At 34.9% G+C, this 25,478-nt stretch overlaps 2 protein-coding genes across 6 annotated transcripts in view; one reads left to right on the top strand and one right to left on the bottom strand.

Moving 5' to 3' along the window:
- LOC117316133 (ATP-dependent 6-phosphofructokinase-like) overlaps positions 1-14,890 on the bottom strand; it is a 30,020-nt gene extending 15,130 nt beyond the window's left edge. The window contains exons 1-16 of one of the 5 annotated variants that reach the window (XM_033870632.1): positions 14,643-14,890; positions 13,549-13,622; positions 12,327-12,404; positions 11,635-11,824; positions 10,946-11,111; positions 10,474-10,518; positions 10,057-10,165; positions 9,366-9,461; positions 8,683-8,775; positions 7,317-7,442; positions 6,361-6,425; positions 5,561-5,651; positions 5,116-5,262; positions 4,457-4,495; positions 2,840-2,860; positions 50-70 (exon numbers count right to left, since the gene is read on the bottom strand). In XM_033870632.1, coding sequence (XP_033726523.1) covers positions 50-70; positions 2,840-2,860; positions 4,457-4,495; positions 5,116-5,262; positions 5,561-5,651; positions 6,361-6,425; positions 7,317-7,442; positions 8,683-8,775; positions 9,366-9,461; positions 10,057-10,165; positions 10,474-10,518; positions 10,946-11,111; positions 11,635-11,824; positions 12,327-12,404; positions 13,549-13,622; positions 14,643-14,811 — 1,530 coding nt within the window. In that variant the 5' untranslated portion in view covers positions 14,812-14,890. The remainder of the gene's footprint in view (positions 1-49; positions 71-2,839; positions 2,861-4,456; positions 4,496-5,115; positions 5,263-5,560; positions 5,652-6,360; positions 6,426-7,316; positions 7,443-8,682; positions 8,776-9,365; positions 9,462-10,056; positions 10,166-10,473; positions 10,519-10,945; positions 11,112-11,634; positions 11,825-12,326; positions 12,405-13,548; positions 13,623-14,642) is intronic. The other 4 variants (XM_033870635.1, XM_033870634.1, XM_033870636.1 and 1 more) reach the window with 4 other exon arrangements.
- Positions 14,891-15,128: 238 nt separating this feature from the next.
- LOC117316135 (60S ribosomal protein L19-like) lies at positions 15,129-19,283 on the top strand. Its single transcript, XM_033870641.1, has 5 exons — positions 15,129-15,214; positions 16,091-16,197; positions 17,798-18,041; positions 18,612-18,722; positions 19,085-19,283. The coding sequence occupies exons 1-5, from the start codon at positions 15,210-15,212 to the stop codon at positions 19,206-19,208; spliced, it is 591 nt and encodes a 196-aa protein (XP_033726532.1). The 5' UTR covers positions 15,129-15,209; the 3' UTR covers positions 19,209-19,283.
- The last annotated feature ends 6,195 nt before the right edge of the window (positions 19,284-25,478 follow it).

The following is a 25,478-nucleotide window of genomic DNA, read 5'->3' on the forward strand; positions in this document are numbered from 1 at the left end:
GAATAAAAAGCTGGTAATTGTCTCAATGGACTTTTCAACCACAGCTTACCCTTCTTCGTTTGTGATCATCCTTTTGAACAAAAGAAAAATCCCCCAACACAATTAATAACTCAGTCATTAGGAGTAATTTAAAGTTTTTTTGTTTTTTTTTCATGGTCTGATAGTGAGGTATAGAAGGATGCAAGTAAATACCCAGTAAATATTTTATAATTTTACTATATATACAAAATCTAATTTGTTTTAAAAGGTCAATATATTTCAATATATAATATATATTATATAAAATTTATATTTGTTTAAAGAGGTAAATATATATATCATAATTACAAAATCTAATTTGTTTAAAAAGGTAAAATTATATTCTAATATATACAGTATTATTAAAATTTAAATTGTTTAAAGAGGTAAATATATACATGTATCATAATTACAAAATCTGATTTCTTTAAAAAGGTACTATTATATTTTAATATATATTATTATATTTTAAATTATTTAAAGAGGTAAATATATACATGTATCATAATTACAAAATTTAATCTATTTATAAAGGTAAATATATGATATATATCATACAAAATCTAACTTGTTTAAAGACGTAAATATATAATATTATACAAAATTTTAATTGTTTAGAGATGGAATTATGTGGTGTAAAACAACATGGTGCAATTAAGGTGTAGGTTTGGGGAAGTGTATGTGTGTAGTATAGAGGTGGGAGGGAGGGAGTTTAGGAGTTGGGTGTGAGATGGGGGGGGGGGGGGGGGAGAGAGTTGTACATATGAATCATCTTCAATTCAAGTATGTGTCTACACTCTAGGTGCTGAAAGAAGTGACAAAATATAACAAATTAAGTACATTTTGTATGTATCAATTGGCAATTTTTTAAGAAAAGTTGATGAAAGGGCCTCATGTTTCCATAATTTCAGTAAAAGACAATTTGCTGATGGATGAGACTTCTGTAAATGTCCTCATTTAAGGTTTTATCCTGTAAGTTACCATCTTAGCTTTGATAAAACATTTCCTGCCAGACTGAAGTCACCAATAATAGATACTGTAAACAATGCCCCAAACTCCTAAGGACCAGGAATCACAGACAAGAGGACGGTTCATCAATGTTACATTAACTTAAGGAAATTCCTGAACTAAAAATTTTCCTTAAGAAAGCATTACAAAATTTAACAAAGGTTCCTGAACTAGGATTTTGTCCTTTAATTCTATTATAATGCTTTCCTATGAAAAATGTTAAGTTAAGGTATATTGATGAAAACCAGCGCCTGGCTACCTTTTACACTTTCTCAATAACACTGATATATATCGACAGAAAGACAAAGTGGTGTCGTTTTTAGCATCCATTTGTATGAACTGTACATACAGGACAGGACCAGATACGTTCAGTCTAAGCTCAAGCAGTCTTACTGGCTCACAGCAAAGAAGGTGTGCATTTACTCTACATTTCTTATTGTTGAGAAATAAATAGGATGGAGAAAGAAAAGTGTAAAGTTAAATGGATAAAGGAAGTTGTATTTGGTCTGGTCCTAGCAAGTTTACATACAGTAATTTAATGATCTTTGAAACATTAAAAGCCAATTAGGGCGTTAATGAAGGAAATTGTAGTTGCATCCGAATAATTATTTATTTATTAATCAATACACATTAGGTTTCATTTGATTTATAATTAAGTAGGCTATCAACATCAACAATTATCATATATTTATCATTTAATTGAACAAATTCATTGACAATTACCTATATGAATATATCTGTACCCATAGAAATAAGTGTCTGTACATTTTATGCACCAATCACTGTGGAACCTTGTTAAATCTTGAATTAAAATTTCAAACATGATTCCCTGGCAGCTTTGATTTTTTCCTTGCTTTATTTATTTCTGTTTCCTTTTTTCCTTATTTCTACCAACAGCAAATTTATTAGTGGTAATGCAAATCTGTGACTGACCAAATGAAATAAAAAATATAATTTTGTTCTAGTATAACATATCTTAATGTCATATTAGGAAACCACGAAAGCTAATGGAATTATAATAGTTTTTACAGTATTTCCACATGAAAATTCTTTTTTACAGTATTTTCATATGAAAATTCTTTACAACAAGCAGTTTTGATAGATTTATAAGTAGTTCATCATGCTGACAAGGTTCCACAGCTACAACCATGCATCCCAGTAAGCTATAGTGTTTAGGATATAACATATATAACAGAAGGAAGAGGAGACTAAGAGGATCTATAACCGTCACAACAACATTATTCATTATATCATCCACACACAGCATTTTGTGTAAAACTATTCTACCATGATCAATTAGAATGTCTTATAATACAAAACAAAGAAAATTGGAATCAAAGTATAAAACTTTTATCTACAAACAGTGATATAAACTGTTACCCTTTTTCTTTTTTAGATTAATAAGGGTCTAATTTCGAATGGAAATCCAGAAAATCAAAGTCTCTTTAAACCGGTATATTAGATATTTCAGGGAGAAAAACAATTCTATTTTTCCTAAGTTCTTGGTCCTGATATCCATTATCAGATTCATCAATGGTGTGATCTAGCTATTATCATATGTTCAGTATATACCTAGTATCTCAGTAATTTCATTTTATTGACAGGGAAAAGACCTGAAATATACCTTGCTTTACTTGAATTGGCCTTGATGGAAGGTTTTTGCATGGTAATGGTAGTACAGAACAGCTATTTATAACAGAAGTAAAAGCCATGCCAATTAAAAGTTCAAATCAATAAGTACTAAACACTGATAAACAAAAATTCTACTCAATGCTGATATGGGAATGACAATGAAATTGTTGTTATCACCTACCGGCTCCACCACGTGGGTCAACTGTTAAAAGCAAAAGTTTTACTACAAATACCAATGAAAAATACCATCCCAACTTCCTAAAGAATCTCCATCATTCTGTACCAAGGGAGATTACTCCTTCGGTGTATGTTTCTAGGGGAGATAATTCTCTGATTCACTGTATCAAGGGATATTATTCCTAAAGTGTATATTTCTAGGGTAGAATTTTGTTGATGATCTCTCTAAAGACGAGTTAAAACCAATTTTCAAACATGGATAAATTAACAGCATTTCCAGCTCCAAAAGACTGTTTCATGAGAAATCAAATTATCTTTCTACATGAAAGAAATTGTTTGAATTTTCTTATGTATCTAAGTTTCAGAGATTTACTAAATTGCTTATGTATGAAGAGAAAGATTTGCAACAAATTTCTAACCCAAGGGGAAATATATCATAATTCTTACTGAACTAAAGACATTTTGATGAATTCTTGTCTAAAAAGCAATTATTCTTTACCTTTATTCAAGGGGAATAAACTCCAACTATCTCATTTGGAAATCAAAATCAAATTACATTGTAAACAATTTCACAACCCTGTGGCATATGAAACCATTAAATATATTGATAAAATTAAATGATCAAAGCATTATTTTATAACAATAAGCTGAAAACCAGTGATATAATGTCTGTTATAATAGGTATATTGCACAAGTGGAATAAAATCTTTGTCATATATGTATAAGAATGATGCATGCTTTAAGAAATCCATCAATAAATAACTTTCACCAGGTGCACTTTATAATGTATGAAAGTTCTAATTTTCTAAGGGATGAAAAAATACACATAACCTATAAACAGTTAAAACATTAATACCAGCATAACGAGCTATGGAGAATTATAATTTTATTCCTTTTTTTTTTAAATGAACCTCTGGAAAACAGCATTTTCAATCCTAGAACAACAATTTAGAATATCTATAAAAGATACACTATCTTTCAACTTTTTAAATTCATTTTCAATTAATTTCTTTTGATGAATTTACCTCGGTACAGCATTTCAGTCAACAAGTGAGAAAATGCCATGTGAGCTGCATTATGCAGATCAGATTAATTGAATACATATGTACTGCGTGAGAACTCAAAGTATTTATTTTCTACTGCAAGTTACCAGTACAGTGTAACTTTTCTATGATTTCAGTAACATAGCTAAGAATATAAAGCATTACTGATTTGTCTGCTCAAGGAGTGAATAAGCATTACGTGAAAGCATGATATATTTTTTAATCTCTGAGAATAATTTCATACCATTCTTGTTATCAATTTTCTTAAAATAAAGATCAAACTTTTTATTTGATCAATTTTGTAATAACTTCACAATTATTTAGAAATAAAATATCGAATATCTACTGTATATAATTAGTCTGATTGACAGATTAGAAAAATATTTTAGATTTTATACAGTTTAGAAAAATGTTTTTGCTTTTATAATTAAAAAGTTTATCTAGACAAAAACTAATTAAAGAGTAGAGAATACAGGATAAGATATGATAGATATCTGATTATTTTATATTAATTAGTCTTTTGTTATAGAACAGAATGTAGAAGTGATATAATGGATTCTGTAGATAATTTAACTTACTCCTTCAGAGAAATCAAAGAAAACCTCGTGTGGGTTTTCCTGCAATGACATTGTGAAACATGATAGTAAGAAAACCTCGTGTGGGTTTTCCTGCAATGATATTGTGAAACATGATAAGTCATAAACAGATGTGAGGATTAAACCAATACAGTAGACCACCACATATATCTCAACCACTCAATGGACTCGTAGCGGGTACAGGTACAGATAATCAGTTAAAAGTTAAACTACCAGTAATATTATCTAGAGGACATCACATATGCCAGTCAGCCAGATGTATACTTCTACTTTCATACTGTATATACATGTGACCCCCTCCAACAGAAGTATTTCTGACAGAGATTTTGCAAAAAGTTTCTTTCTCGTTAAAATCAGCACCCACTCAAAGCAAAAATTAAATGTTAGAAGTGAAAATTTCCTCCAGTGTGAATCTTAACTACATATCACTGAATTTGAATTTTTTTTCCAGATCTTTTCTTCAGGTTTTCTTTTCTATGTGACATTTTGTTTATGAATGTTTCTGTGACAAAAATAATTCATCTCCATAACAACTTACATTAAAAACCAATATCAATTCACACTGCAAAAATATTCTTATCAAAAGGTATTAAATATTATATCACACACAATAAAATCAGAGCAAACAATGAGTTACTTACATCCCCAAACAGAAGTCCATCAAATGAGTCGTGGATTCCTAGCACTTCATAACCTTGAGTCAAGGCAAGACGGACAAAGGATCTAACCGCAGCATTAGCACCGCAAGCTGGAGCACCGATGTTCATCACCGCTAGCTTTTTTCCAGTCTACAGAGAGGATCAAGACTTATTAAGCTATTACCCAAAGCTTTTTCTCATTATTTTTTTAATCACTTATAATAAAATTTGAACATGACTTAATATGGCTTATTTATTTAATTTGGTATAACACCACAATCTATTCACTTGTACTGACAGCAGTATTTACCCGAACTGTCAGATAAATCCTTGGGTATAATACAAGTACTCTCATACAATGCTTATACTTACAACACAGTGTTTACCGGAACTGTCAGATAAATCCTTGGGTATAATACAAGTACTCTCATACAATGCTTATACTTACAACACAGTGTTTACCGGAACTGTCACACAAACCCTTGGGTGGCCGCAGCTTACTCAATTTTCTATATGTAGCCAGATTATTTTGGAAACTCCTTAAAGTGCAAAAAAAGAATTCATCTTAAAAGGAGTCATGAATAAACAAAACTTAAAGGCCCATGGGCCTTAACGGTCATCTGACTCTAAAGACCCTTTTACTGTTGTAGCTTATACATACACAGTGATAAGTATTGTGGTACTGTTGGCCATGGCGGCCTTCTTGGATTTTGGACCAATCAGAAAAATAACAGTTTGTCAGGACCATCTCAAGATCTCAAGGGTCAGATAACCTAAAAATAGATTTCACAATGAAGCCACAGCTTATTCAGGTACCTGTCTCAAACTTTGAGCTATGAGGTCTCTGACATAAATAGTTCAGGTGTAGCGCGAGGAAGACTCTGTGGTATATCGGGACCTGATGAAAACCTTTAGGAAATAATGTGCTGGCTGTTACAGTTGAGTTAGTCAAATTTACTCCCCACATTCTGATAACTGTTGCAGATATATTCAGCTGATTCATAGGTGTTTCCTTATTTATTTAAAACAATTTTTCAAACCCTAATTTTTGAAACAGTGTGTCAATTTTAAGAGCATAGATTACAGAAATGTAACAAGTAATGTAAAATCATTACATTGCTAAGAAAACAGAGCTTTAGGTCATGATGAGTCCACTAGATGTCATAAAGATTTAGTTAAATACAGAGTGTGGAGAATGGGAGATCCTCCAACATGCTTTTAAAGCTAAAAAACAAAGGACAAACTTACTTTCCTCGAAGACGGACTGCTTCTTCAAAGTTTTTGGCGTCCATAGCATTTTGTACAGCCTTTGTCTGGAGTGAAGAAATACATAAAGTCACTACACACAAAGTCATTCTGTTCCCTGTCGTGTTATCTTTGTCAATAGGACAAACAAATTCAAATGTTGATAGGTTTTTTACTGACAAAATCTGGGTTAATGTATGAAAAATACTAAAATGTGCAATTGTGTAAGGATATTTTTTCTCCTCTAAATCCCATACCTGGTAACAAGCTATCTAATATCTACTGAAGGTTTGGTAAAAATGTTAAAAAGGGTTAAATACTATATTTCAATAAGTCCACCCATTTTTGGGTCAATTTGAGTCAATACGTCCACCAATTTTTGAGTCAATTTGAGTCAAAGTTTATGTTATAGCACTCAGCTTGGCTTTCCTTTTCACACAATAAATAATAGGGTGAAGAAAATTAAGGTTCAACATACTCCAACAATGTTAGAGGATAACAGGGAGAGAAACTGATGAAATCATCACAAATAACTAGCCAGAGACATTTAACAAGCTGAAAGAGATTCAAACATAATGTTTTACATTTTTGATATTTCATAATTTGTAAAATTATGCTTCCTTTCATAATATTTGAAATGTAAATGTGCAGGATTCTAGGGGAACTAAAAAAGCTACAAAATTCAAATCAGGGATTATTTTGGGTTACCAAATGGATGGGTCATTTTCAAGGAAAAGAACTATTTGTAATATAATTTATAGGCCATTTATAGAAATTTAAAGGATATTTCTGAATCATGTGGATCATTAAGGAAAATTGTAGGCCAACGGCCCCATGGCCCCCTCCAAAGTAATCCCTGCAAATTATCAATAAATTTCCGAAACACTAAATTAAGAGAATCAATCAGATACCTAGAAACAATTTCTTTAATATGTCCTAAATGTAGAACTGAAGCCTACCCTCTGGACACATTCCATGAGAGGAACTCTAACAGTTTGGTTACCATCCAGCGATACCACACAAGCTGGCGTGTCTGGTGCAGCATCCATCAGGGCTAGTACTGCCTCAGCTCCCATACGTGCCCCCTACAAATAAACCATACAGGCAGTGTTGACAATGACAGGGATATCATTTGAAACAAACTACAGTACTGTAAACTTTTCTTAAGATCAATTTAGAAATAAAAGGAATTTTTGTTCTGGATATTATGAAATGGACCATAAATTTTTCTACTAATTAATTTTTTTTTGTGGTTGTCTATTCTTCCTGTAGGAAGGATCAATGAACAAGTATCTACTCAACAGGAGGACTCCAGGCCTAGGTTTATCACACAAGAATCACCTAAAGCGATTTAATTAATACACTACCATATAATAAGATACTTTTTCTCCTTCGTCACCATGGATAGAGTTTCTTTATTTCTGGAGTCCTCCCATGGGTGTATATATTTTATGGAACAGCCCTTACTTTACTCTACCCTTTAACTCTTTCCGTACTTTGTGTTCTTTCCGGATTCTGTACCGGAAGTAATTGTTAGGCTCGCCCCCGGAAGTTTAAACAAAATGGCAGACTACATGTGCATTTTTGGTGTGTTGTTTTTGCATATAGTAACAGAAAGGTTAGTGTTATCTTTGTACATGATTAAGAAATATTTAACAAAATGATATCTAGATGTCAGATTTAATACTCTGAATCGTCCTAGACTCCGATATCTAAAATGCAAATGTAGCAAGCCGCCATATTATTTACATTAACAACTTCATGAGAAAATATCACCTATTAGGCTAACGAAAAAACATGTAACACAAACGAAATAAAAACAAATTTATCAACCAAAATGTTTGTTTCAAAAGTTTTGAACGCATTTTATATGTCATTGCATTGAATAATTGTTTATGTAGGTTGATGTTTCAAACAAATCAACACTTTAAAAACGTCAACTAGCCTATAGTCGACAGTGGGGAAGAGGGAGCTTGAAATGAAGAGCACATTTTTATGTCGACTATATTCGACAACGGTACTGAAAGAGTTAAAACAGAAATACAGAACTTCTTGATAATAACAAAACTTTACAGTAACTACATAGAAAACATGATCCTTCAATACCAATCAAATCATCTTTTCAAATTTCCATGAGTAAACAGTAACTTTAGGGAAGTTGGCTTGAAAAATGAAACAATTTCAATTGGGTATGTGTAATTTCATTTCTAAAAATGAACAGATTGACACGCCCCCATCCTAGGCACCCACTTGACCCTTTTCTGTGGTAAAATTGTTGTGTATCCCAGACCCTGATAAACACATCTCTCATACTGGTATAGTTACCAGAATTCTGTCAAATGCAGTCGGCTTGCCTCCTCTCTGGACGTGTCCAAGCACAGTAATCCTGGTATCATATTTCAGGCGCTCTGTGATCAGCTGTAAACATCAATATGAAACAACAGTTTAAATGGAAGTTTTAATAAACCCATCAAGACACAATGGGACTATCTTTAACCAGTTGGAGTGAGTCCTCCTATGTTATTGTTAAGGATTTACTTTATTGCAGCACAAAGGAGACAAATTTGTTTGATTGGGTCATAGAAAATTGTCCCATGCAATAGTGGTTCAACAACATTGATATATTTCTACATTTCTTTGGGTAACATAGGCTTTTGTTCTCCAAGTCAAATAAAGTATTATCCTAAGTGATGCCACGATAATATCTATCATGCCCGATTGCTTGTTGATGTAGTAGGAGTAGGGGCTGATATCTATTTTCTATTAATACTAACCAGAAGCAGACGCCTGTAATTTGTCCCTGTAATGTTGATTTGTAATTTAGAAAAGAAGATTTTAATTTAAAATGAAAAACAATTTGTGGGGAAAGTGGACACCCCTGAAAAAGTACTAGGAGAATAAGACAAGGTCTGCAAGAGAGAAAATGTTTTCTGATTCTGTAGTACTCTATGCTATTGTAGGCTTGTTAACACGATATCTCTACATCACAATGATAAAAATTGACTTACATTTTTCACCATGTCAGCTGTAATACTCTTTCCATCTCGGTCAATAGCTCCTTCAGCCACTAGTATGATGTTCAACCTTTGACCTAAAGCTCTCTCCTTTATGAAATAAACAAATAAGAGGTTTGGTCAATATTCCATTGGTTCTTCTATCAATTTAATTTGAGTAAGGTCATTATATCAAAATTTAGATCAGCAAACCTGTCATTAGCCCTTCATCCCAACAGTTAATATATTTGGTCTTAAATCAAGACTCTAGGTCTTTTGGTTAGTGAGAAGGGTAATGGTACCTAAGATTTTATACACATCTAACCCTTCCCCATGACCTTGAAAGTAGACCAACATCATTTATTTGGACAATCTTGATAGCCTTCATTAAACTTTTTAAACACCATGATTCTGGGTCTCTTTATTACCAAAAGCCATTTAAATATAAAACACGTAAACACTGGATGACCAACAGACACCACAATACTGCACAAACTCATACACATCCACATTGACATTTCAAAGACTGAAACGTAGAGTAATTTCTCTTTCAATACTATACATTGCTATCAGTCAATGTAGTTTATCACACTCTGACAACATATGTATCTGACATGTTTGTCTACTGCAAATGGACTATAAAACTTCAATGTATCATTTAAAACACATTAATACAGCAAAATATTATAACTGCATGACCACTTACAGCAGCCAGCTTGTTACAAAGAGTGTCCTCCCAGCCTGCCTCTGGTGGCCACTCTGGGATAAACACCCAATCAGCTTCTGTGGCAAGAGCAGCTACTAAACCCAGGTACCTGTAGAAGTAAAAACAAACTTCATGTTATGGTGTAAATATGGGTTATATTTGTCGAGGGCTTCACAAAAAACTATGATATTATATTTAGGTGCAAATATAATTAATATCTGTTAAAGGTTAGTGGATGTCTTTTTTACTTTGAAAATCAGTGACCGATGACCACTGAAATCTGATCAGTTATATAGATATTAAAACCTAATGATAACTATGAGTGGAATAAACAATATGAATTAAACCTTATGAAGGCTAATGAAATATTGTACACAAGCCTCTTGTACACCGACCTCTCCACAATTCACCACTTACCCACAGTGACGTCCCATGACTTCTAACACAAATGCCCTCTGGTGACTAAAACAAAGAATTCAACAAACATTTTTAAAATGTTTCAGATGCAGTTACATTTGTATTTCAGATCTAAGTTGAAAGGAAAAATAATGTTTGAATTGAACAGCTGGAATCAATCACTACCTACTATTTACTCTGCATTACTTATTAACATCACAGATTTTAGATGAAGTGCTTGTTTGCACAGATAAAAATGTGACCAACTACTGACCCGGGCTTCAACATACTTATTAATAATTTTTATACAAGTGCTTTTTCAGTATAAGTTTCTCTTTTAATCAATATTCATGGAGATTTTAGAAACACACACTTTCTGATATCATTGAAAGATATGCAATTCATCTAAAGTGAATCGGTGAAACTGAATGTCAGTAGATCGATCATTTAACAATTCAAATCTTGATAATATTTATTTGTTGTAACTCAGTACCTCGAGGCTGTTGTGGCTATAGCATCTACAGCCTCTATGATTCTGTGTAGAGCTGAGTCTGTGCCTATGGTCATGTCGGTACCACAGAAGTCATTATCTATTGACCCCACCATCCCCACAATGTTAAGGTGGCTGCAATTTGTGTGGTGGTCAGCGGTTATCCTCTCTGAAAATGTTTACATGATTAAAAGATGCTACAATTTCTGCTCCAATCCAGTGAGGACATTCATGGCTGACTGATTTTGACACAGAAATGTATCACAGACTGGTCAACAACATCACAGTATATCTATCAGAACCATAACACCCATGCAATGTAACTGGCCTAGATACTGGGGTATCTATTGGAGGCTCAGTGATGATTAGGGTATCAGGTGGACAAGTACATGTCATACCCAGCAAAATGGACACATGATTACATTTTCAGTCATTTCTTCAACCTGGCAGTTAAAATTGCTTGAGTGGATAGATATTTTGAAGAAAGAAAATATGTGTAATCAAAACAATAACATACAACTGCATGCTATATCATCTTGCAGTGCCAATTTAGCCATAATGTGTACTGGTAATGACATTCTGATAAATTTGAATTTGAGAAATTTTGAAGGTTACATGATTTCATTTTTGATAAAAGCTTTATTTGAATGAATTACATGTATTTCATATAATTTCATGTCAAAAATAAATACCAGCTTTTAGCAGTTCATCCAACAGACTTGACCATTCAATCCTGAAAAGGTTTGCACCGGTCAGACTTCCATCTCCACCAATCACCACCAAGTTGGTTATGTTACACTTGACAAGATTTTCTGCTGCTTTCAATCGACCCTCTCTTGAACGAAAATCTGAACATCGAGCACTGCCAATCACAGTACCACCCTGAGAGAGGACAAACAAATAAAAGTAAACTTCCAGAGCCTGATAAACAAAATCTATAGTTTGAGGAAATTAAGTAGGGACCATGTTTGATAAAGATGGACATAATTGATATTGGTCCATGTGATTTTACAGGTAACAACACTTATCACTCATCATCAGGAAAAATGATATTAATATGGAGCCATATTTTTTTAAATTTTTATTTTCAATTGCTGATTAATTGAAAATTACCACTATGATACTACAATGTACATGTACTAAAATGTTTTCTGAAGTAAGTAAAAAAAATGGACATTCTTTTCCTTACCAAATATTTATAAAGTGTTTATATTATCATGGGAAAATGTTTTTGCCGATCTCGCATCATACATTTGTCTTATTATATGTCACCTGATGCAACTAATTTTCTACAAAATACTATCTTATCCACAACACAGAATCAAGAGAGAGAAAACAAATTGTGGATGTTAGTCAGAAGTCCATACAATACATAGTTACATACCAACTGCATAATCCCAGAAGAGCTGGCCCATGTTGCTTCCTGTATGTGATCTCCGCCATCTACCATTCCTTGGTAACCCTGGACAAATACAAGACAAGATTAGAGTACAGTTCAGTTATTACTGGTAAGATGAGTGCTTAGTATTCCAAATGATTTTGTGATAAGATATTTCAGTCCGCTTTTCCTCCATGCTGGATTCAATCAAATATAGAGTACCCACTAGACCTATAGTACCACTATATTTGGATTCATCAAAATTTTAAAAACGTTTTTCTGGATTTGCCTGAAAAAAATCCTACAAAAATACTGTATTGACAGCAGTGTTGAGAATTGCTTAAAAAACAATTGTAAAGATGTACTACTGATCTATAACATTTTTAATTACAAACTAAAGAGTAGTGTATTTACAGATACAATATTTCCACCATCATAACATTTGTAGATTTGATACAGTTTAATGTTGTAATAAATGTCCCTTAAACCTTCAACATTAAAATAGATATTTAACCACAGTTATTTCCCCTTATCTGTGAAAAATTATTTCAACAGTCTCCATTGTCCAGTCAACAATTTTGAATATTTCATGTTGTACTTTTTTAGATGCACTTTTTAGACACAAGTCAAATGCATTAATGATCCTATACACACAGCTATATAGCTAACTCACATCATCATATCAAAACCACTGTTTCAAATGGTTCATTGCTATAATCTTAATACTTTAAGTTTTTAAATTTGAGAGCACTTCAAAAGTCTAAACACAGCTAAACTTTGGAGGAGCCCAAAACCATGGCTTGTCATGAACTACTAAACTGAATAATGTCAAAGGATAAACCCACTACTGATCACAATACTTCATCATGTTCAGGGTCTACTAGAAACATTGTCAGATAGAACAACTGTGCAAAAAATAAAAATACCTTTTATTCAAAGTACACAGTGGCTAATGACAGATTTATTTAATTGGCTAATTATTTTTTCTTCTTACCAACATTTATTACTTTTTCTTGTTGCCAAAATTAATTACTTTTTTTGTTACAAATATTTTAAATCTACTTCTCAAGTATATAAAATACAACTAAAAGTGTCGTTGCATATGTCTCTTGAGCTTTAATGAAAAGCATTCCCTAAATGTTAAAACCATGCCACCCCCTTTATTAATTAGTCTAGATGCTCTTCACGTACATTCACATCAGTACCAATTACAATTTTTTTCACATACCTCTCTGATATAATAGACTTTACATCCTAGATAAAATCCCATACGCACTACTGCCCGAACAGCCGAGTTCATACCTATAAAAATAAAATGACAAAATTTAACAAGTCACTATTTGACATACAAATGATACATTATCAAGTGGACTTCATTACAGAATTCTATATTGTAATGTTCTTCATACAACTTCTAAGACTACCAGTTACCTTGTGAATTATCAATCAAGAGGCCCAGATGGCTTATAAAGTTATATCGCTCACCTGGATATGGCAGACACGTGAATATTGGAAACCACTAATACAATTCTACAGATGAAGGACTTTGAAAAAATATGTTAATGTGTGAATAATGTAAATTAATCAATATGTTCTGTTATGTTATGAAAACAGACAGTATAACCATTTTTCTGTTTTGGAAATGAATATTGGTTTTGAATATTTTAAAACCAAATTATCAAATTCAAGATCAATTTATTTACTTTTACTACAATATGTATTGATAGTTTTAATCCATAATTTGCTACATGTATTAATTCAGAGTTTAGTTCTGATAGGAATTACCTAGGCCTCTAGCTTCAATAAGTTGAAAAGAATGTACTGAAATCAGGGCATCCAGTTTTTAGCTATTTCAGAAGTCAAATCGCTATTTATCAAGGATCAAAACACATGTCAAATTGACATACATAAGTATCTTTCAATTCCAAGAGTCAAATCTGACTTTGAGGAGTCAAAAACATACTTTCAATGGTCTAGATCTACTGGATGCTCTGTAAAATATTGAGAATTTAATAGCAATTTGCAAACATAATTGGCATTTTGACACTATTGTATTGCACATTTTGCAAGGACTGCAATAAGTGCTGCTGCACTTACGTGACAACACACATGTAAATAAATTACGTGTGGTCTGTGACCTATCAACAATTGACTGATTGACCCTTGCTAATCAGAAGAGACGAAATGCCCTTGGTGTATAACATATATAACAGTATAAGGTGAATTGTAAACAGATATCCCCGCGGTGTTCCGTACGCTTGACATTGTATTATTGCATGACATTTGTCACACATGACACGTGCAAATTATAAACAAACCTACCCTGCGAGTCACCACCACTGGTGAAGACACCAATAGCTTTCCCGGCCCCACTTCCATAGGTAAGTTCCTGTCCTTCTCTTCCCGGTAACGCCATGACGCTATCTTGCCTGCTTCTATAAGACTGTAGCGGTGGGGGCTGCTTAGAACTGCTATTACTTCTACAATCCATTTTTGGAAATTAAGCACCTCCCACAAGTGTATGCATCGGCTGCTTTCAAAAGGTGACCTTCCAATCGACCTTGACCAGATCTCGTAAAATCTCGCGAAGTCTGAGACAAACGAGCACCTGTCGGAAATATACGGAAATTAACGAAATGAGCGGAAGTGAAAATGCGTAGGAAAATATTCTAGTGTTTCTTCTGTGATTTGTTTTGTGTTTTAATGCTTCATTATGATTACCTAAATATATATGATAAATATGTTAAATTATTTGGCACTTCATTTTTGATACTTGGTGCTTACTTAATTAAAAAATATTGCATTTTGCGTCAGACTACTTTTATCCTTCGGAAGCTCATCTGGGTAAAACGGTGTTCTTCCTTTTTCCAACAACGTGAAACTGCAACCATGAGGTGCGAAATCGGTCCCAAATAAATCCCCCTTTTACAGGTTTTCTTATTCGCCGTATCTAAGAAAATATGTCCTTCGTTAAAATCGATACTTGTTTTGCAGTTGAGAGACCATTTTACTGTGATGTCGTCCATGTAACTTCACGAAATTCGTCATATTTGGTGTCTGGTTAAAAAAACATGGCCGACATTACCACATGGGAGAATCGTTGAAGTCATTATTCGTTTGATTTATACGCTAGTGTTAATTTCTAACTGGTTAATTATTCAGCCATTATAAATCACAATATATGTCTTATGTTGAATTGATTTCTGACCATCCACTGCCACGAAGGTTATTTATTGACGAGTAGAATAAACTCGTGGACAATTGCTGGTCAGATGCAACAGTTTTAAGTATATACGCTTCCAGGATAAGAGGAGACTAAAAGGTTTTAGTGCAATTGTCCCTGGGATACAATATGAATTGTTCAATTCAATTTTGCCTGTTCAATTTACACAAGATCTTTGAACTGTATCATATGTACTGTACGAAGTTATTTTGTGGGTACCGGTCATCATAATTTTAGCCCTGAACATGCATTGACTATATAATAAAGTTAATTATAAATTTTTCAAAAGTGAATACTAACTTTTTTCATGAAGTACGCATGTAAAGTGTTTATGAAGTACGCATGTAAAGTGACGTGGATATTTGAGGAATCCTTCAAATATCCAGTGAAACTATGCTTTCATCAGATTTATCACGTGCCTTTCATGTTTAATTTTTACCTTCAACCAGTCTTGTAAGATGCAAGCAATTGTTTTCAAATACAGATACATATTGAGGTTATGATTGCAATTTATCACTTTACTATAGTATCTTATTCTTTTTTACAGTACCCTCAGGTTGCAGAAGAGGCTGGCCGCAGCCGTGCTAAAATGCGGCAAAAATAAAGTTTGGCTTGATCCCAATGAAACAAATGAAATAGCCAACGCAAATTCACGTATGTATGAAAAGTTGAAAGAGGATACTTTTTCATTAATAAAAACATAACAAAAAAGAAAAAATACTTATAAAAAACATTCCAATTATTATTTTTTTATTTTTTTTTTTAATTTGACGGTATTGAGCAAAACAACTAGAGGACAATCGATTATATATCCGGCCATTTCATTTAGTCTGAAAGTTTGTAACATGATACAGGATCTCAGAATTTAATTCTATATAGTTTGATATGGATTTTACAGTCTGATTAAATGTCTTATCACATAATTGGAAACAAGTTCTGATCAAGCATAAAAATTACTGCATTTACTTTGATACTATATGACTTAGGCTTTGAAGAAAATATGACGGCTATTTCTGTTAATCAAAAGGATCTCATTTTTAAAAAAAAGTTCCCAGCAGTTGTCTTGAATTTTTCTTTAAAGGTGCTACACCTCCATCAAATAGTATTTTTTTATCGATTCAAAACACTAATGGAATCGTGTATTTTTCTTCAGCAACAAAAGTTATACACTACATTATTACCACCCTCGGAAATTGTCATCTTATTTATCTTAAAGATTAAAAAGAATAAAGATAATTGAGTCCCTAGGAAATTCAATTTCGCTCCGCCTCCATATTGAATGAAATACTGATTGCATGTTCACCGAAAACACAAACAAGTAATGGCGGTCACACGAAGATGCGAGGAAGGCCACAAGTTTTAACATTTCCAGAAAAGAAGGAATTCAGTGTAAATAAGATTATGAAATGAATAAGTATTTTAATTGGAGACTGCATGGACAGGTTGAATTATATATAAAACAAAAACAATGGAATCGGAACACATGAAGAAATAGCACAGTTTTTGTTGGAGAGGCAAGTGTGTAACGTACACACATACATAGTGTAACGTTTAGTCTTGTTATTTTAGCTGAAACCTGTAAGCATATGATGCAATTGAATCAATGGTTAAGATTTCTCTCGCGACATCTATCAATTGCAGACTGACTAACTATTGTTCACCAGATCAAGTTTTAATATTAATAAATCACATTTTTTATAAATCCAGCGAAATGGGGCCAAAGGGGGTATTGCTAAGGCAACAGGCAGTATTTGTTTTCTTCTGTATGTAAATCTCTTCAAAAATGCACCGCGATCAAGGTTACATGTACGAAAGGAGATTATAATGGGTTTTTTTTTTTCATAGGCAGGGATATTCAAAAGTTCACTTGTTGGATGGGATATAACAATTTTTGACATCAAAATTTTTATTATTATTATTTGTAGGTTTTAAATAGGCATACCGTATATGAACTAAATGTCAGTTATTGTCAAAATGATAATCTATTGCACTCTGTCGGAGGTGTAGCATCTTTAACGATTGCTTATTACTTTGAAAGTTGTGTTTTGGTTACATTGCAGGATAGAAACCTGCTTCCAATTGGATTATGGCTTGCAATTAATAGTTGTTTTGAATTTACTCACTATGTCAAATTATTGAGTCGAAAGTATTATTCTGTTTTCCTTTTGTATTGTATTTTCTCAATATGTCGAGAAAATAATGTACATGTTATTGTGATTTGCTTTTAATTATTGTTTTGAAATTTTCTGCATAGGTCAAAACATCAGGAAGCTTATCAAGGATGGTCTCATCATTCGCAAACCAGTGGCTGTTCACTCACGTGCACGTGTCAGGAAGAATGCCATTGCACGCAGGAAGGGGCGTCATATGGGACATGGAAAGAGAAAGGGTACATTGAATGCCCGTATGCCTACCAAAATCCTTTGGATCAGACGGATGAGGGTTCTCAGGAGACTATTGAAGCGCTACAGAGAAGCCAAGAAAATTGATAAGCATCTGTAAGTTTTAGAAAAAAGCAAGTAATTGGTTCCAAAAATGCTAAATGTAAGAATTACACACTTTTTGGAAATTTCTGGTCTTGTGTGATTTTTTTTATTTAGGCAATAAATGTTTGACTCCATACTTCTGCCCACAGTTTTCATAGGAAATTTCAAGGAAGCATTGTTAAAGTAATGATTGTCTTCCTGAATTGTCCAATGAATATGTTTGTGTATTAAAAACAGTGTTTATTGACGGGGCCTTTTGGGGGTCTATAATGTGCCCCATTCCCAATAAAAAAAAATGTTTTAGAATATATCATATTTAAGCCAAAATTTGCAATTTACTCCTCAAAATATCTTTTCCAATTCACCAATGTTCTTCCCAAAATGAGAGAAAAGGCCCCATCTCAAACCATTGAGAAAAAACCCTGATTTAATTTTCTGTATGAGGCTTGAAATGGAAATTAAAAAGTTAACGAAAAGAAAGAATACTAGATAATTGTTTTAATTGAATAAAACATGGAACCCTGAAATTAAGACATTTACTATATTTGGTACTAAATGTATCTTTAATGTCTGCATCTTTAGGTACCACGAACTGTACATGAAATGCAAAGGAAACGGCTTCAAGAACAAGCGTGTGTTGATGGAGCATATCCACAAGAGGAAGGCTTTGAAGGCTAGGACGAAGTTACTCAGGTACAGGATGAAAAACAGGGAGGGATTTAGGGATTATGAGTTGTCAATTGTACTCTGATAATAAACACGAAATGATATTTAGGAGTTTCAAAACTGTCGAATGTATTTACTATTGAAGAAGCAATTACTGTCATAAATAAGCATGAGCAAAAGCCATGCCCTTTGATTCAAATGTCACATTTGATTACTTAGCAGTTGAGTATGTTGAGGATAAATTAGAATTGTCTTTGTGAAAATCATAACTTTTTAAGAAAAACTGAAAAATCATGCCATACCCAGTGTAGTCTCACCAAATTTTTATTCATACTTCAACTAATTTGTTTTATATTGTTGCTGAGGAGATTTTTGTGTTTGTATTCCAGTGACCAAGCCGAGGCTAGGAGACAGAGAGTCAAAGAGGCCCGTAAACGCCGTGAAGAGCGCATCAAGCAGAAGAAGGAAGAGATGCTCAAGTCCTACAACACAGAGGACGAGACCAAACGATAGACATTTTATCTTTTCCATCTTGTGTCACATTCATTGGTGTTGTATTGATCACAATAAAAGTGAATGTGGAATATTTTTCAATTGTTGTTGCTGAAACGTTTGGAAAAGTTATTGTGAGCAAAGATTTCACAACAGCAATCTACACATTTCTTTTATTTTTCGCTCACCTGCCGTGAGGTGGCAGCCATCTGTCATCTGTCTTTCATCAATTTTTCCAATAAAATAAATTCTTCTCAATACCCAAGATGCCTAGAGATCTGATATTGAGTCTGTAGCATGCTGAGGTGAAGAGCTACCAAGTTTGTTTAAATTAATGACCGTTACCTACATTCATAGCCACATGGGTCAAATGTACTAAAATCTTTAAATGGTGACTTATCAATACTATTATATTTTAATAATAATATCAGCTGAACAAAGTAGTAGGGGTGTACAATTTCAGTAGCTGGACTCCTGGGGCTGATGGTTTTCGAGTCGGGGCTAGCTGCTCTATGGCACTGACAAAGCCCATGGCCTAGTACACATGAATATTTCCTGAATTTATGTAAATCTTAATGCAAAGCCAATTCGTTCCAAACTTTTTGTTTATAAATCTACCTTAAAAGCCAGTTTTTCTGTACACAGTTGTGACAAATTAACAACCATAGGTGATTGACTTCGGCTCAACACATATTTCTCGACCGTAAATTAATACATGTACATGTATCAAATTAAGGATTCAAGCACAAGAGTGACCCAGATGCAAGCACGGGTTTAAGGACATGGGCAATTTACATGCAGAGATAATTCAGATGAGAAAGTAGTTACGAAGTGACGGTGATAATATCAGAAAAGTTGTCGGTGACGGAGTGCATGTCAATGTTTCTAATTGGAATGGGAAACTAGTTCTGCCACTAATATATCCAAAGAAATGGGGAGAAATAAAAGGGGGCCTAACAATGTTTCTGGGGAAGGTGACTTTTGTAGTAGAGCATTACCCAGGGCACTTTCCTTTGAAAAGATGGAAACTAAACAGTTTTCATCCTTCGACTAGAGGGACTTAATAGACTGTTAAAACGTTTTGGTACCTCATGGACTGGCCCTTCCCCTCTTCTTGTTCAGAAAGGGCTGGTTGAGATTTATGATGCTCAGCTATGCATTTTGTGCTGAGACTCGAATGCTTTTGGTGAAAATCTGATATTTGTATAACTATGTTTGCAAATATTGGAAGGAATTTCAGAAAGACTTTTCAAGTACCATTAGTCTGTTGGAAGATCTTGCCAAGAGAGGGCGTAGTCTAGGAATTTACCAGCAGTCTGTTTGAAGAGGGCATCGTTTGTACCTATGGATTTACCAGTAGTCTTGTTTGAAGAGGGCATGGATTTACCAGCAGTCTGTTTGAAGAGGGCATCCTTTGTACTTATGGATTTACCAGTAGTCTTGTTTGAAGAGGGCATGGATTTACCAGTAGTCTGTTTGAAGAGGGCATGGATTTACCAGTAGTCTGTTTGAAGAGGGCATGGATTTACCAGTAGTCTTTAAGATCTTGCCAAGAAAGGGCACAGTTTGTACACGGGAATTTACCAGTAGTCTGTTTGAAGTTCTTGCCAAGAGAGGGCGTAGTTTGTACCAAGGAATTTACCAGTGGTCTGTTTGAAGAGGGCGTCGTTTGTACCTATGAATTTACCAGTAGTCTATTTAAGATTTTGCCAAGAGAGGGCGTAGTTTGTACCAAGGAATTTACCAGTTGTCTGTTGAAAGGTCTTGCGACCAAACTCCACAAAGAAGATGTTTTCACCATCAATTCAATCATTCAATCGATTCTTTATTGATATTAAATTTTACTCTAAATATGCTTTTAATGTTTTTTTAAACTCGGTTTCACCAATCTGGTAAATTCATTTTATAGCGTATCGTATAATGATTTGTATGTTAATCAGATAACCCGTTTCAATGAACGGAATTGAGGAAACAGGCCTAGGCAGTTTCTTAGATTCACAAATCTACCGGCAATTGACTATCGAATAATAATTACTGCGAACTCTCGCCCGTCCATACCCATCAATACCAAACCAACCAACAGTCTCTGTGAAGTTAACGGATGTTTATTAACAGTTTTCGGACTTAGTCGTCACTAAGCTTGCTCATTGTGTGTACAGTAACAAGAGGTCGTTGTGAAAAGTAAGTAATGAACATGGCTGAATACACGCATGCTATATGAATGTAACATGATAGAAACACAGAAAAAGTATACGGATTACAGACTGTTGTAATACAGATAAACAATATTCAAACTTTCTAGAAGTCTACATACGGTTACAATTTGAAATTAATTAAGATAGAAAATTATTCCCTTTATTTTATTGATATTTATGGTATTTGCGGTTATAATCTTGAATTACTTAGTTTTAGTTTTCGTACATTATTAGGTCATCTGACCCGAAGGGTCAGGATGACCTATAGTCATCATGCTTCGTCCGTCGTCGTGCGCCGTCCACCGTGCGTAAACTTTTCACATTTCAAACTTCTTCTCAAATTCCACCAGTGGGATTCAGCTCTAACTTACCAGAAATGATCCTGAGATGGTCCTGACCAAGTGTTGTTATTTTTCATGTCTGTCAGAAATCCAAGATGGCCGCCATGGCAGCCATCTTGAAAAACACATTTTAAACCTCTTCTCCAGTTCCACTGGTGCCATTGAGCTGGAAATTGGTGAGGATGTTAAGGAAGGAGAGCCAACAAAGTGTTGTTATTTTTTGGCCTCGTAAAAACTTTGGACATGGCAGCCATGGTGGCCATTTTGTAACATGATTGCGCAATCATGGTTTTCCTGAACAACACCTATTTCAAACTTCTTCTCAAATTCCACCAGTGGGATTTAGCTCTTAGCTTACCAGAAATGATCCTGAGATGGTCCTGACCAAGTGCTGTTATTTTTCAAAATTCAAATATGGCCACCATTGCCAACATTGCAACTATACCTGCTACAGAGAATGCATACTACAATAGTATAAGGGTGTTTAATTTTGAGTCAGATGACCGTTAAAGGCCCTTGGGCCTCTTGTTACATTTGTGAGTATATTGTCATTTCTACAGCACTATCTTGACGTGAATTCTTCTCCAGCGTCATGATTCTATTGGAAGTTTCATATTAGAAGTTCGGAATTTACTTTAATTAATTCCCTGAAGTTAAGGAATATTGATGAAACTGGTTCCTGTTATTATTATGATCCTTAGACTCGTCCTTAAGTAAATATATTTAAAAAAAATAAAATGAATAAATAAATAAAAGTACGTTGTCGATGTTTCGTTGTCCCGGTTTCGCTATTTTTAGGTCATCTGACCCGAAGGGTCAGGATGACCTATAGCCATCATGCTTCGTCCGTCGTCGTCCGCCGTGCGCCGTCCGTCGTCCGTAAACTTTTCACATTTCAATCTTCTTCTCAAGTTCCACCAGTGGGATTAAGCTGAAACTTGCCCGAAATGATGCTGAGATGGTCCTGACCAAGTGTTGTTATTTTTCGGGTCAGTCCGAAATCCAAGATGGCCGCCATAGCCGCCATTTTGAAAACACATTTTAAACTTCTTCTCAAGTTCCACCAGTGCTGTTGGGCTGAAACTTGCCAGAAATGATCCTGAGATGATCCCGACCAAGTGTTGTTATTTTTCGGGTCAGTCCAAAATCCAAGATGGCCGCCATAGCCGCCATCTTGAAAAACACATTTTAAACTTCTTCTCAAGTTCCACCAGTGCTATTGAGCTGAAACTTGCCTGAAATGATCCTGAGATGATCCCGACCAAGTGTTGTTATTTTTCGGGTCGGTCCGAAATCCAAGATGGCCGCCATAGCCGCCATCTTGAAAAACACATTTTAAACTTCTTCTCAAGTTCCACCAGTGCTATTGAGCTGAAACTTGCCTGAAATGATCCTGATATGATCCCGACCAAGTGTTGTTATTTTTCGGGTCGGTCCAAAATCCAAGATGGCCACCATAGCCGCCATCTTGAACAACACATTTTAAACTTCTTCTCAAGTTCCACCAGTGCTTTTGAGCTGAAACTTGCCTGAAATGATCCTGAGATGATCCCGACCAAGTGTTGTTATTTTTCGGGTCGGTCCAAAATCCAAGATGGCCGCCATAGCCGCCATCTTGAAAAACACATTTTAAACTTCTTTTCAGGTTCCACCAGTGCTATTGAGCTGAAACTGGCCTGAAATGATCCAGATATGATCCCGACCAAGTGTTGTTATTTTTTGGGTCCGTCCGAAATCCAAGATGGCCGCCATAGTAGCCATCTTGAAAAAACACATTTTAAACTTCTTCTCAAGTTCCACCAGTGCTATTGAGCTGAAACTTGCCAGAAATGATCCTGAGATGATCCCGACCAAGTGTTGTTATTTTTCGGGTCGGTCCGAAATCCAAGATGGCCGCCATAGGCGCCATCTTGAAAAACACATTTTAATCTTCTTTCCAAGTTCCAGCAGTGCTATTGAGCTGAAACTTGCCTGAAATGATCCTGATATGATCCCGACCAAGTGTTGTTATTTTTCGGGTCGGTCCGAAATCCAAGATGGCCCCCATAGCCGCCATTTTGAAAACACATTTTAAACTTCTTCTCAAGTTCCACCAGTGCTGTTGGGCTGAAACTTGCCTGAAATGTTCCTGAGATGATCACGACCAAGTGTTGTTATTTTTTAGATTGGTCTGAAATGCAAGATGGCCGCCATATCCGCCATCTTAAAAAACACATTTTAAACTTCTTCTCCAGTTCCACTGGTGCCATTGAGCTTGAAATTGGTGAGGATGTTAAGGAAGGAGTGCCAACAAAGTGTTGCTATTTTTTCGGCCTTGTAAAAACTTTGGCATGGCAGCAATGGCGGCCATTTTGTAACATGATTGCGCAATCATGGTTTTCCTGAACAACACCTATTTCAAACTTCTCAAATTCCACTGGTGGGATTCAGCTCTAACTTACCAGAAATGATCCTTAGATGGTCCAGACCAAGTGTTATTATTTATTGGGTCGGTCAGATATCCAAGATGGCCACCATGGCCAACAGTGCCACTATATACTTGCTACAGAGAATGCATACTACAATAATATAAGGGTTTTAATTTAGAGTCAGATGACCGTTAAGGCCCCTGGGCCTCTTGTTTAAGTTAACTGTTTGTTAGTCGACCTGCATTTTTCTATTGCTGTTTTCACAATAAAATCAGTACTATTAAGTTATAAAGATACATTCAGTGAAAGGTCATGTAAGGTTAATGCAGATTACCAATGCACAATTGTAAAAGGAGTGAGTCGTTTTGCCTTATATATCCAGTCTTTTAATCCTGGTCTCGGTTACGTTAGGGAGTTAAAAACTAACTTATATGTCCCTGGTCACGTGACGGAGTTAGAGACTAACTTATATGTCCTTGGTCACGTGAGGGAGTTAGAAACTAACTTATGTCCCTGGTTATGTGAGGGAGGTAGAGACTAACTTATATGTCCCTGGTCACGTGACGGAGTTAGATACTAACTTATGTCCCTGGTTACATCAGGGAGGTAAAGACTAACTTATATGCCATTGATTACATCAGGGAGGTAGAGACTAACTTATATGTCCCTAGTTACGTGAGGGAGTTAGAGACTAACTTATGTCCCTGGTTACGTGAGGGAGGTAGAGACTAACTTATATGTCCCTTGTTACGTGAGGGAGGTAGAGACTAACTTATATGTCCCTTGTTACGTGAGGGAGGTAAAGACTAACTTATATGCCATTGATTACATCAGGGAGGTAGAGACTAACTTATATGTCCCTAGTTACGTGAGGGAGTTAGAGACTAACTTATGTCCCTGGTTACGTGAGGGAGGTAAAGACTAACTTATATGTCCCTTGTTACGTGAGGGAGGTAGAGACTAACTTATATGTCCCTTGTTACGTGAGGGAGGTAGAGACTAACTTATATGTCCCTGGTTACATCAGGGAGGTAGAGACTAACTTATATGTCATTGTTTACGTTAGAGAGGTAGAGACTAACTTATATGTCCCTGGTCACGCGAGGGAGTTAGATACTAACGTATGTCCCTGGTTACGTGCGGGAGTTAGAGCCTAACTTATATGTCCTGGTTACGTGCGGGAGTTAGAGACTAACTTATATGCCCCTGGTTACGTGCGGGAGTTAGAGACTAACTTATGTCCCTGGTTACGTCAGGGAGTTAGATACTAACTTATATGTCCCTGGTTACGTGCGGGAGTTAGAGCCTAACTTATATGTCCTGGTTACGTGCGGGAGTTAGAGCCTA

Source organism: Pecten maximus, chromosome 18, assembly GCF_902652985.1.
Source record: "Pecten maximus chromosome 18, xPecMax1.1, whole genome shotgun sequence".
Lineage (NCBI taxonomy): Eukaryota > Metazoa > Mollusca > Bivalvia > Pectinida > Pectinidae > Pecten > Pecten maximus.

Bases quoted from the DNA above. Each gene is read 5' to 3' on its own strand.
- LOC117316135 (XM_033870641.1), top strand. The intron at 16,198-17,797 runs GTATGTATGAAA...TTTTCTGCATAG, and splicing joins AATAGCCAACGCAAATTCAC to GTCAAAACATCAGGAAGCTT. The intron at 18,723-19,084 runs GTACAGGATGAA...TTTGTATTCCAG, and splicing joins GCTAGGACGAAGTTACTCAG to TGACCAAGCCGAGGCTAGGA.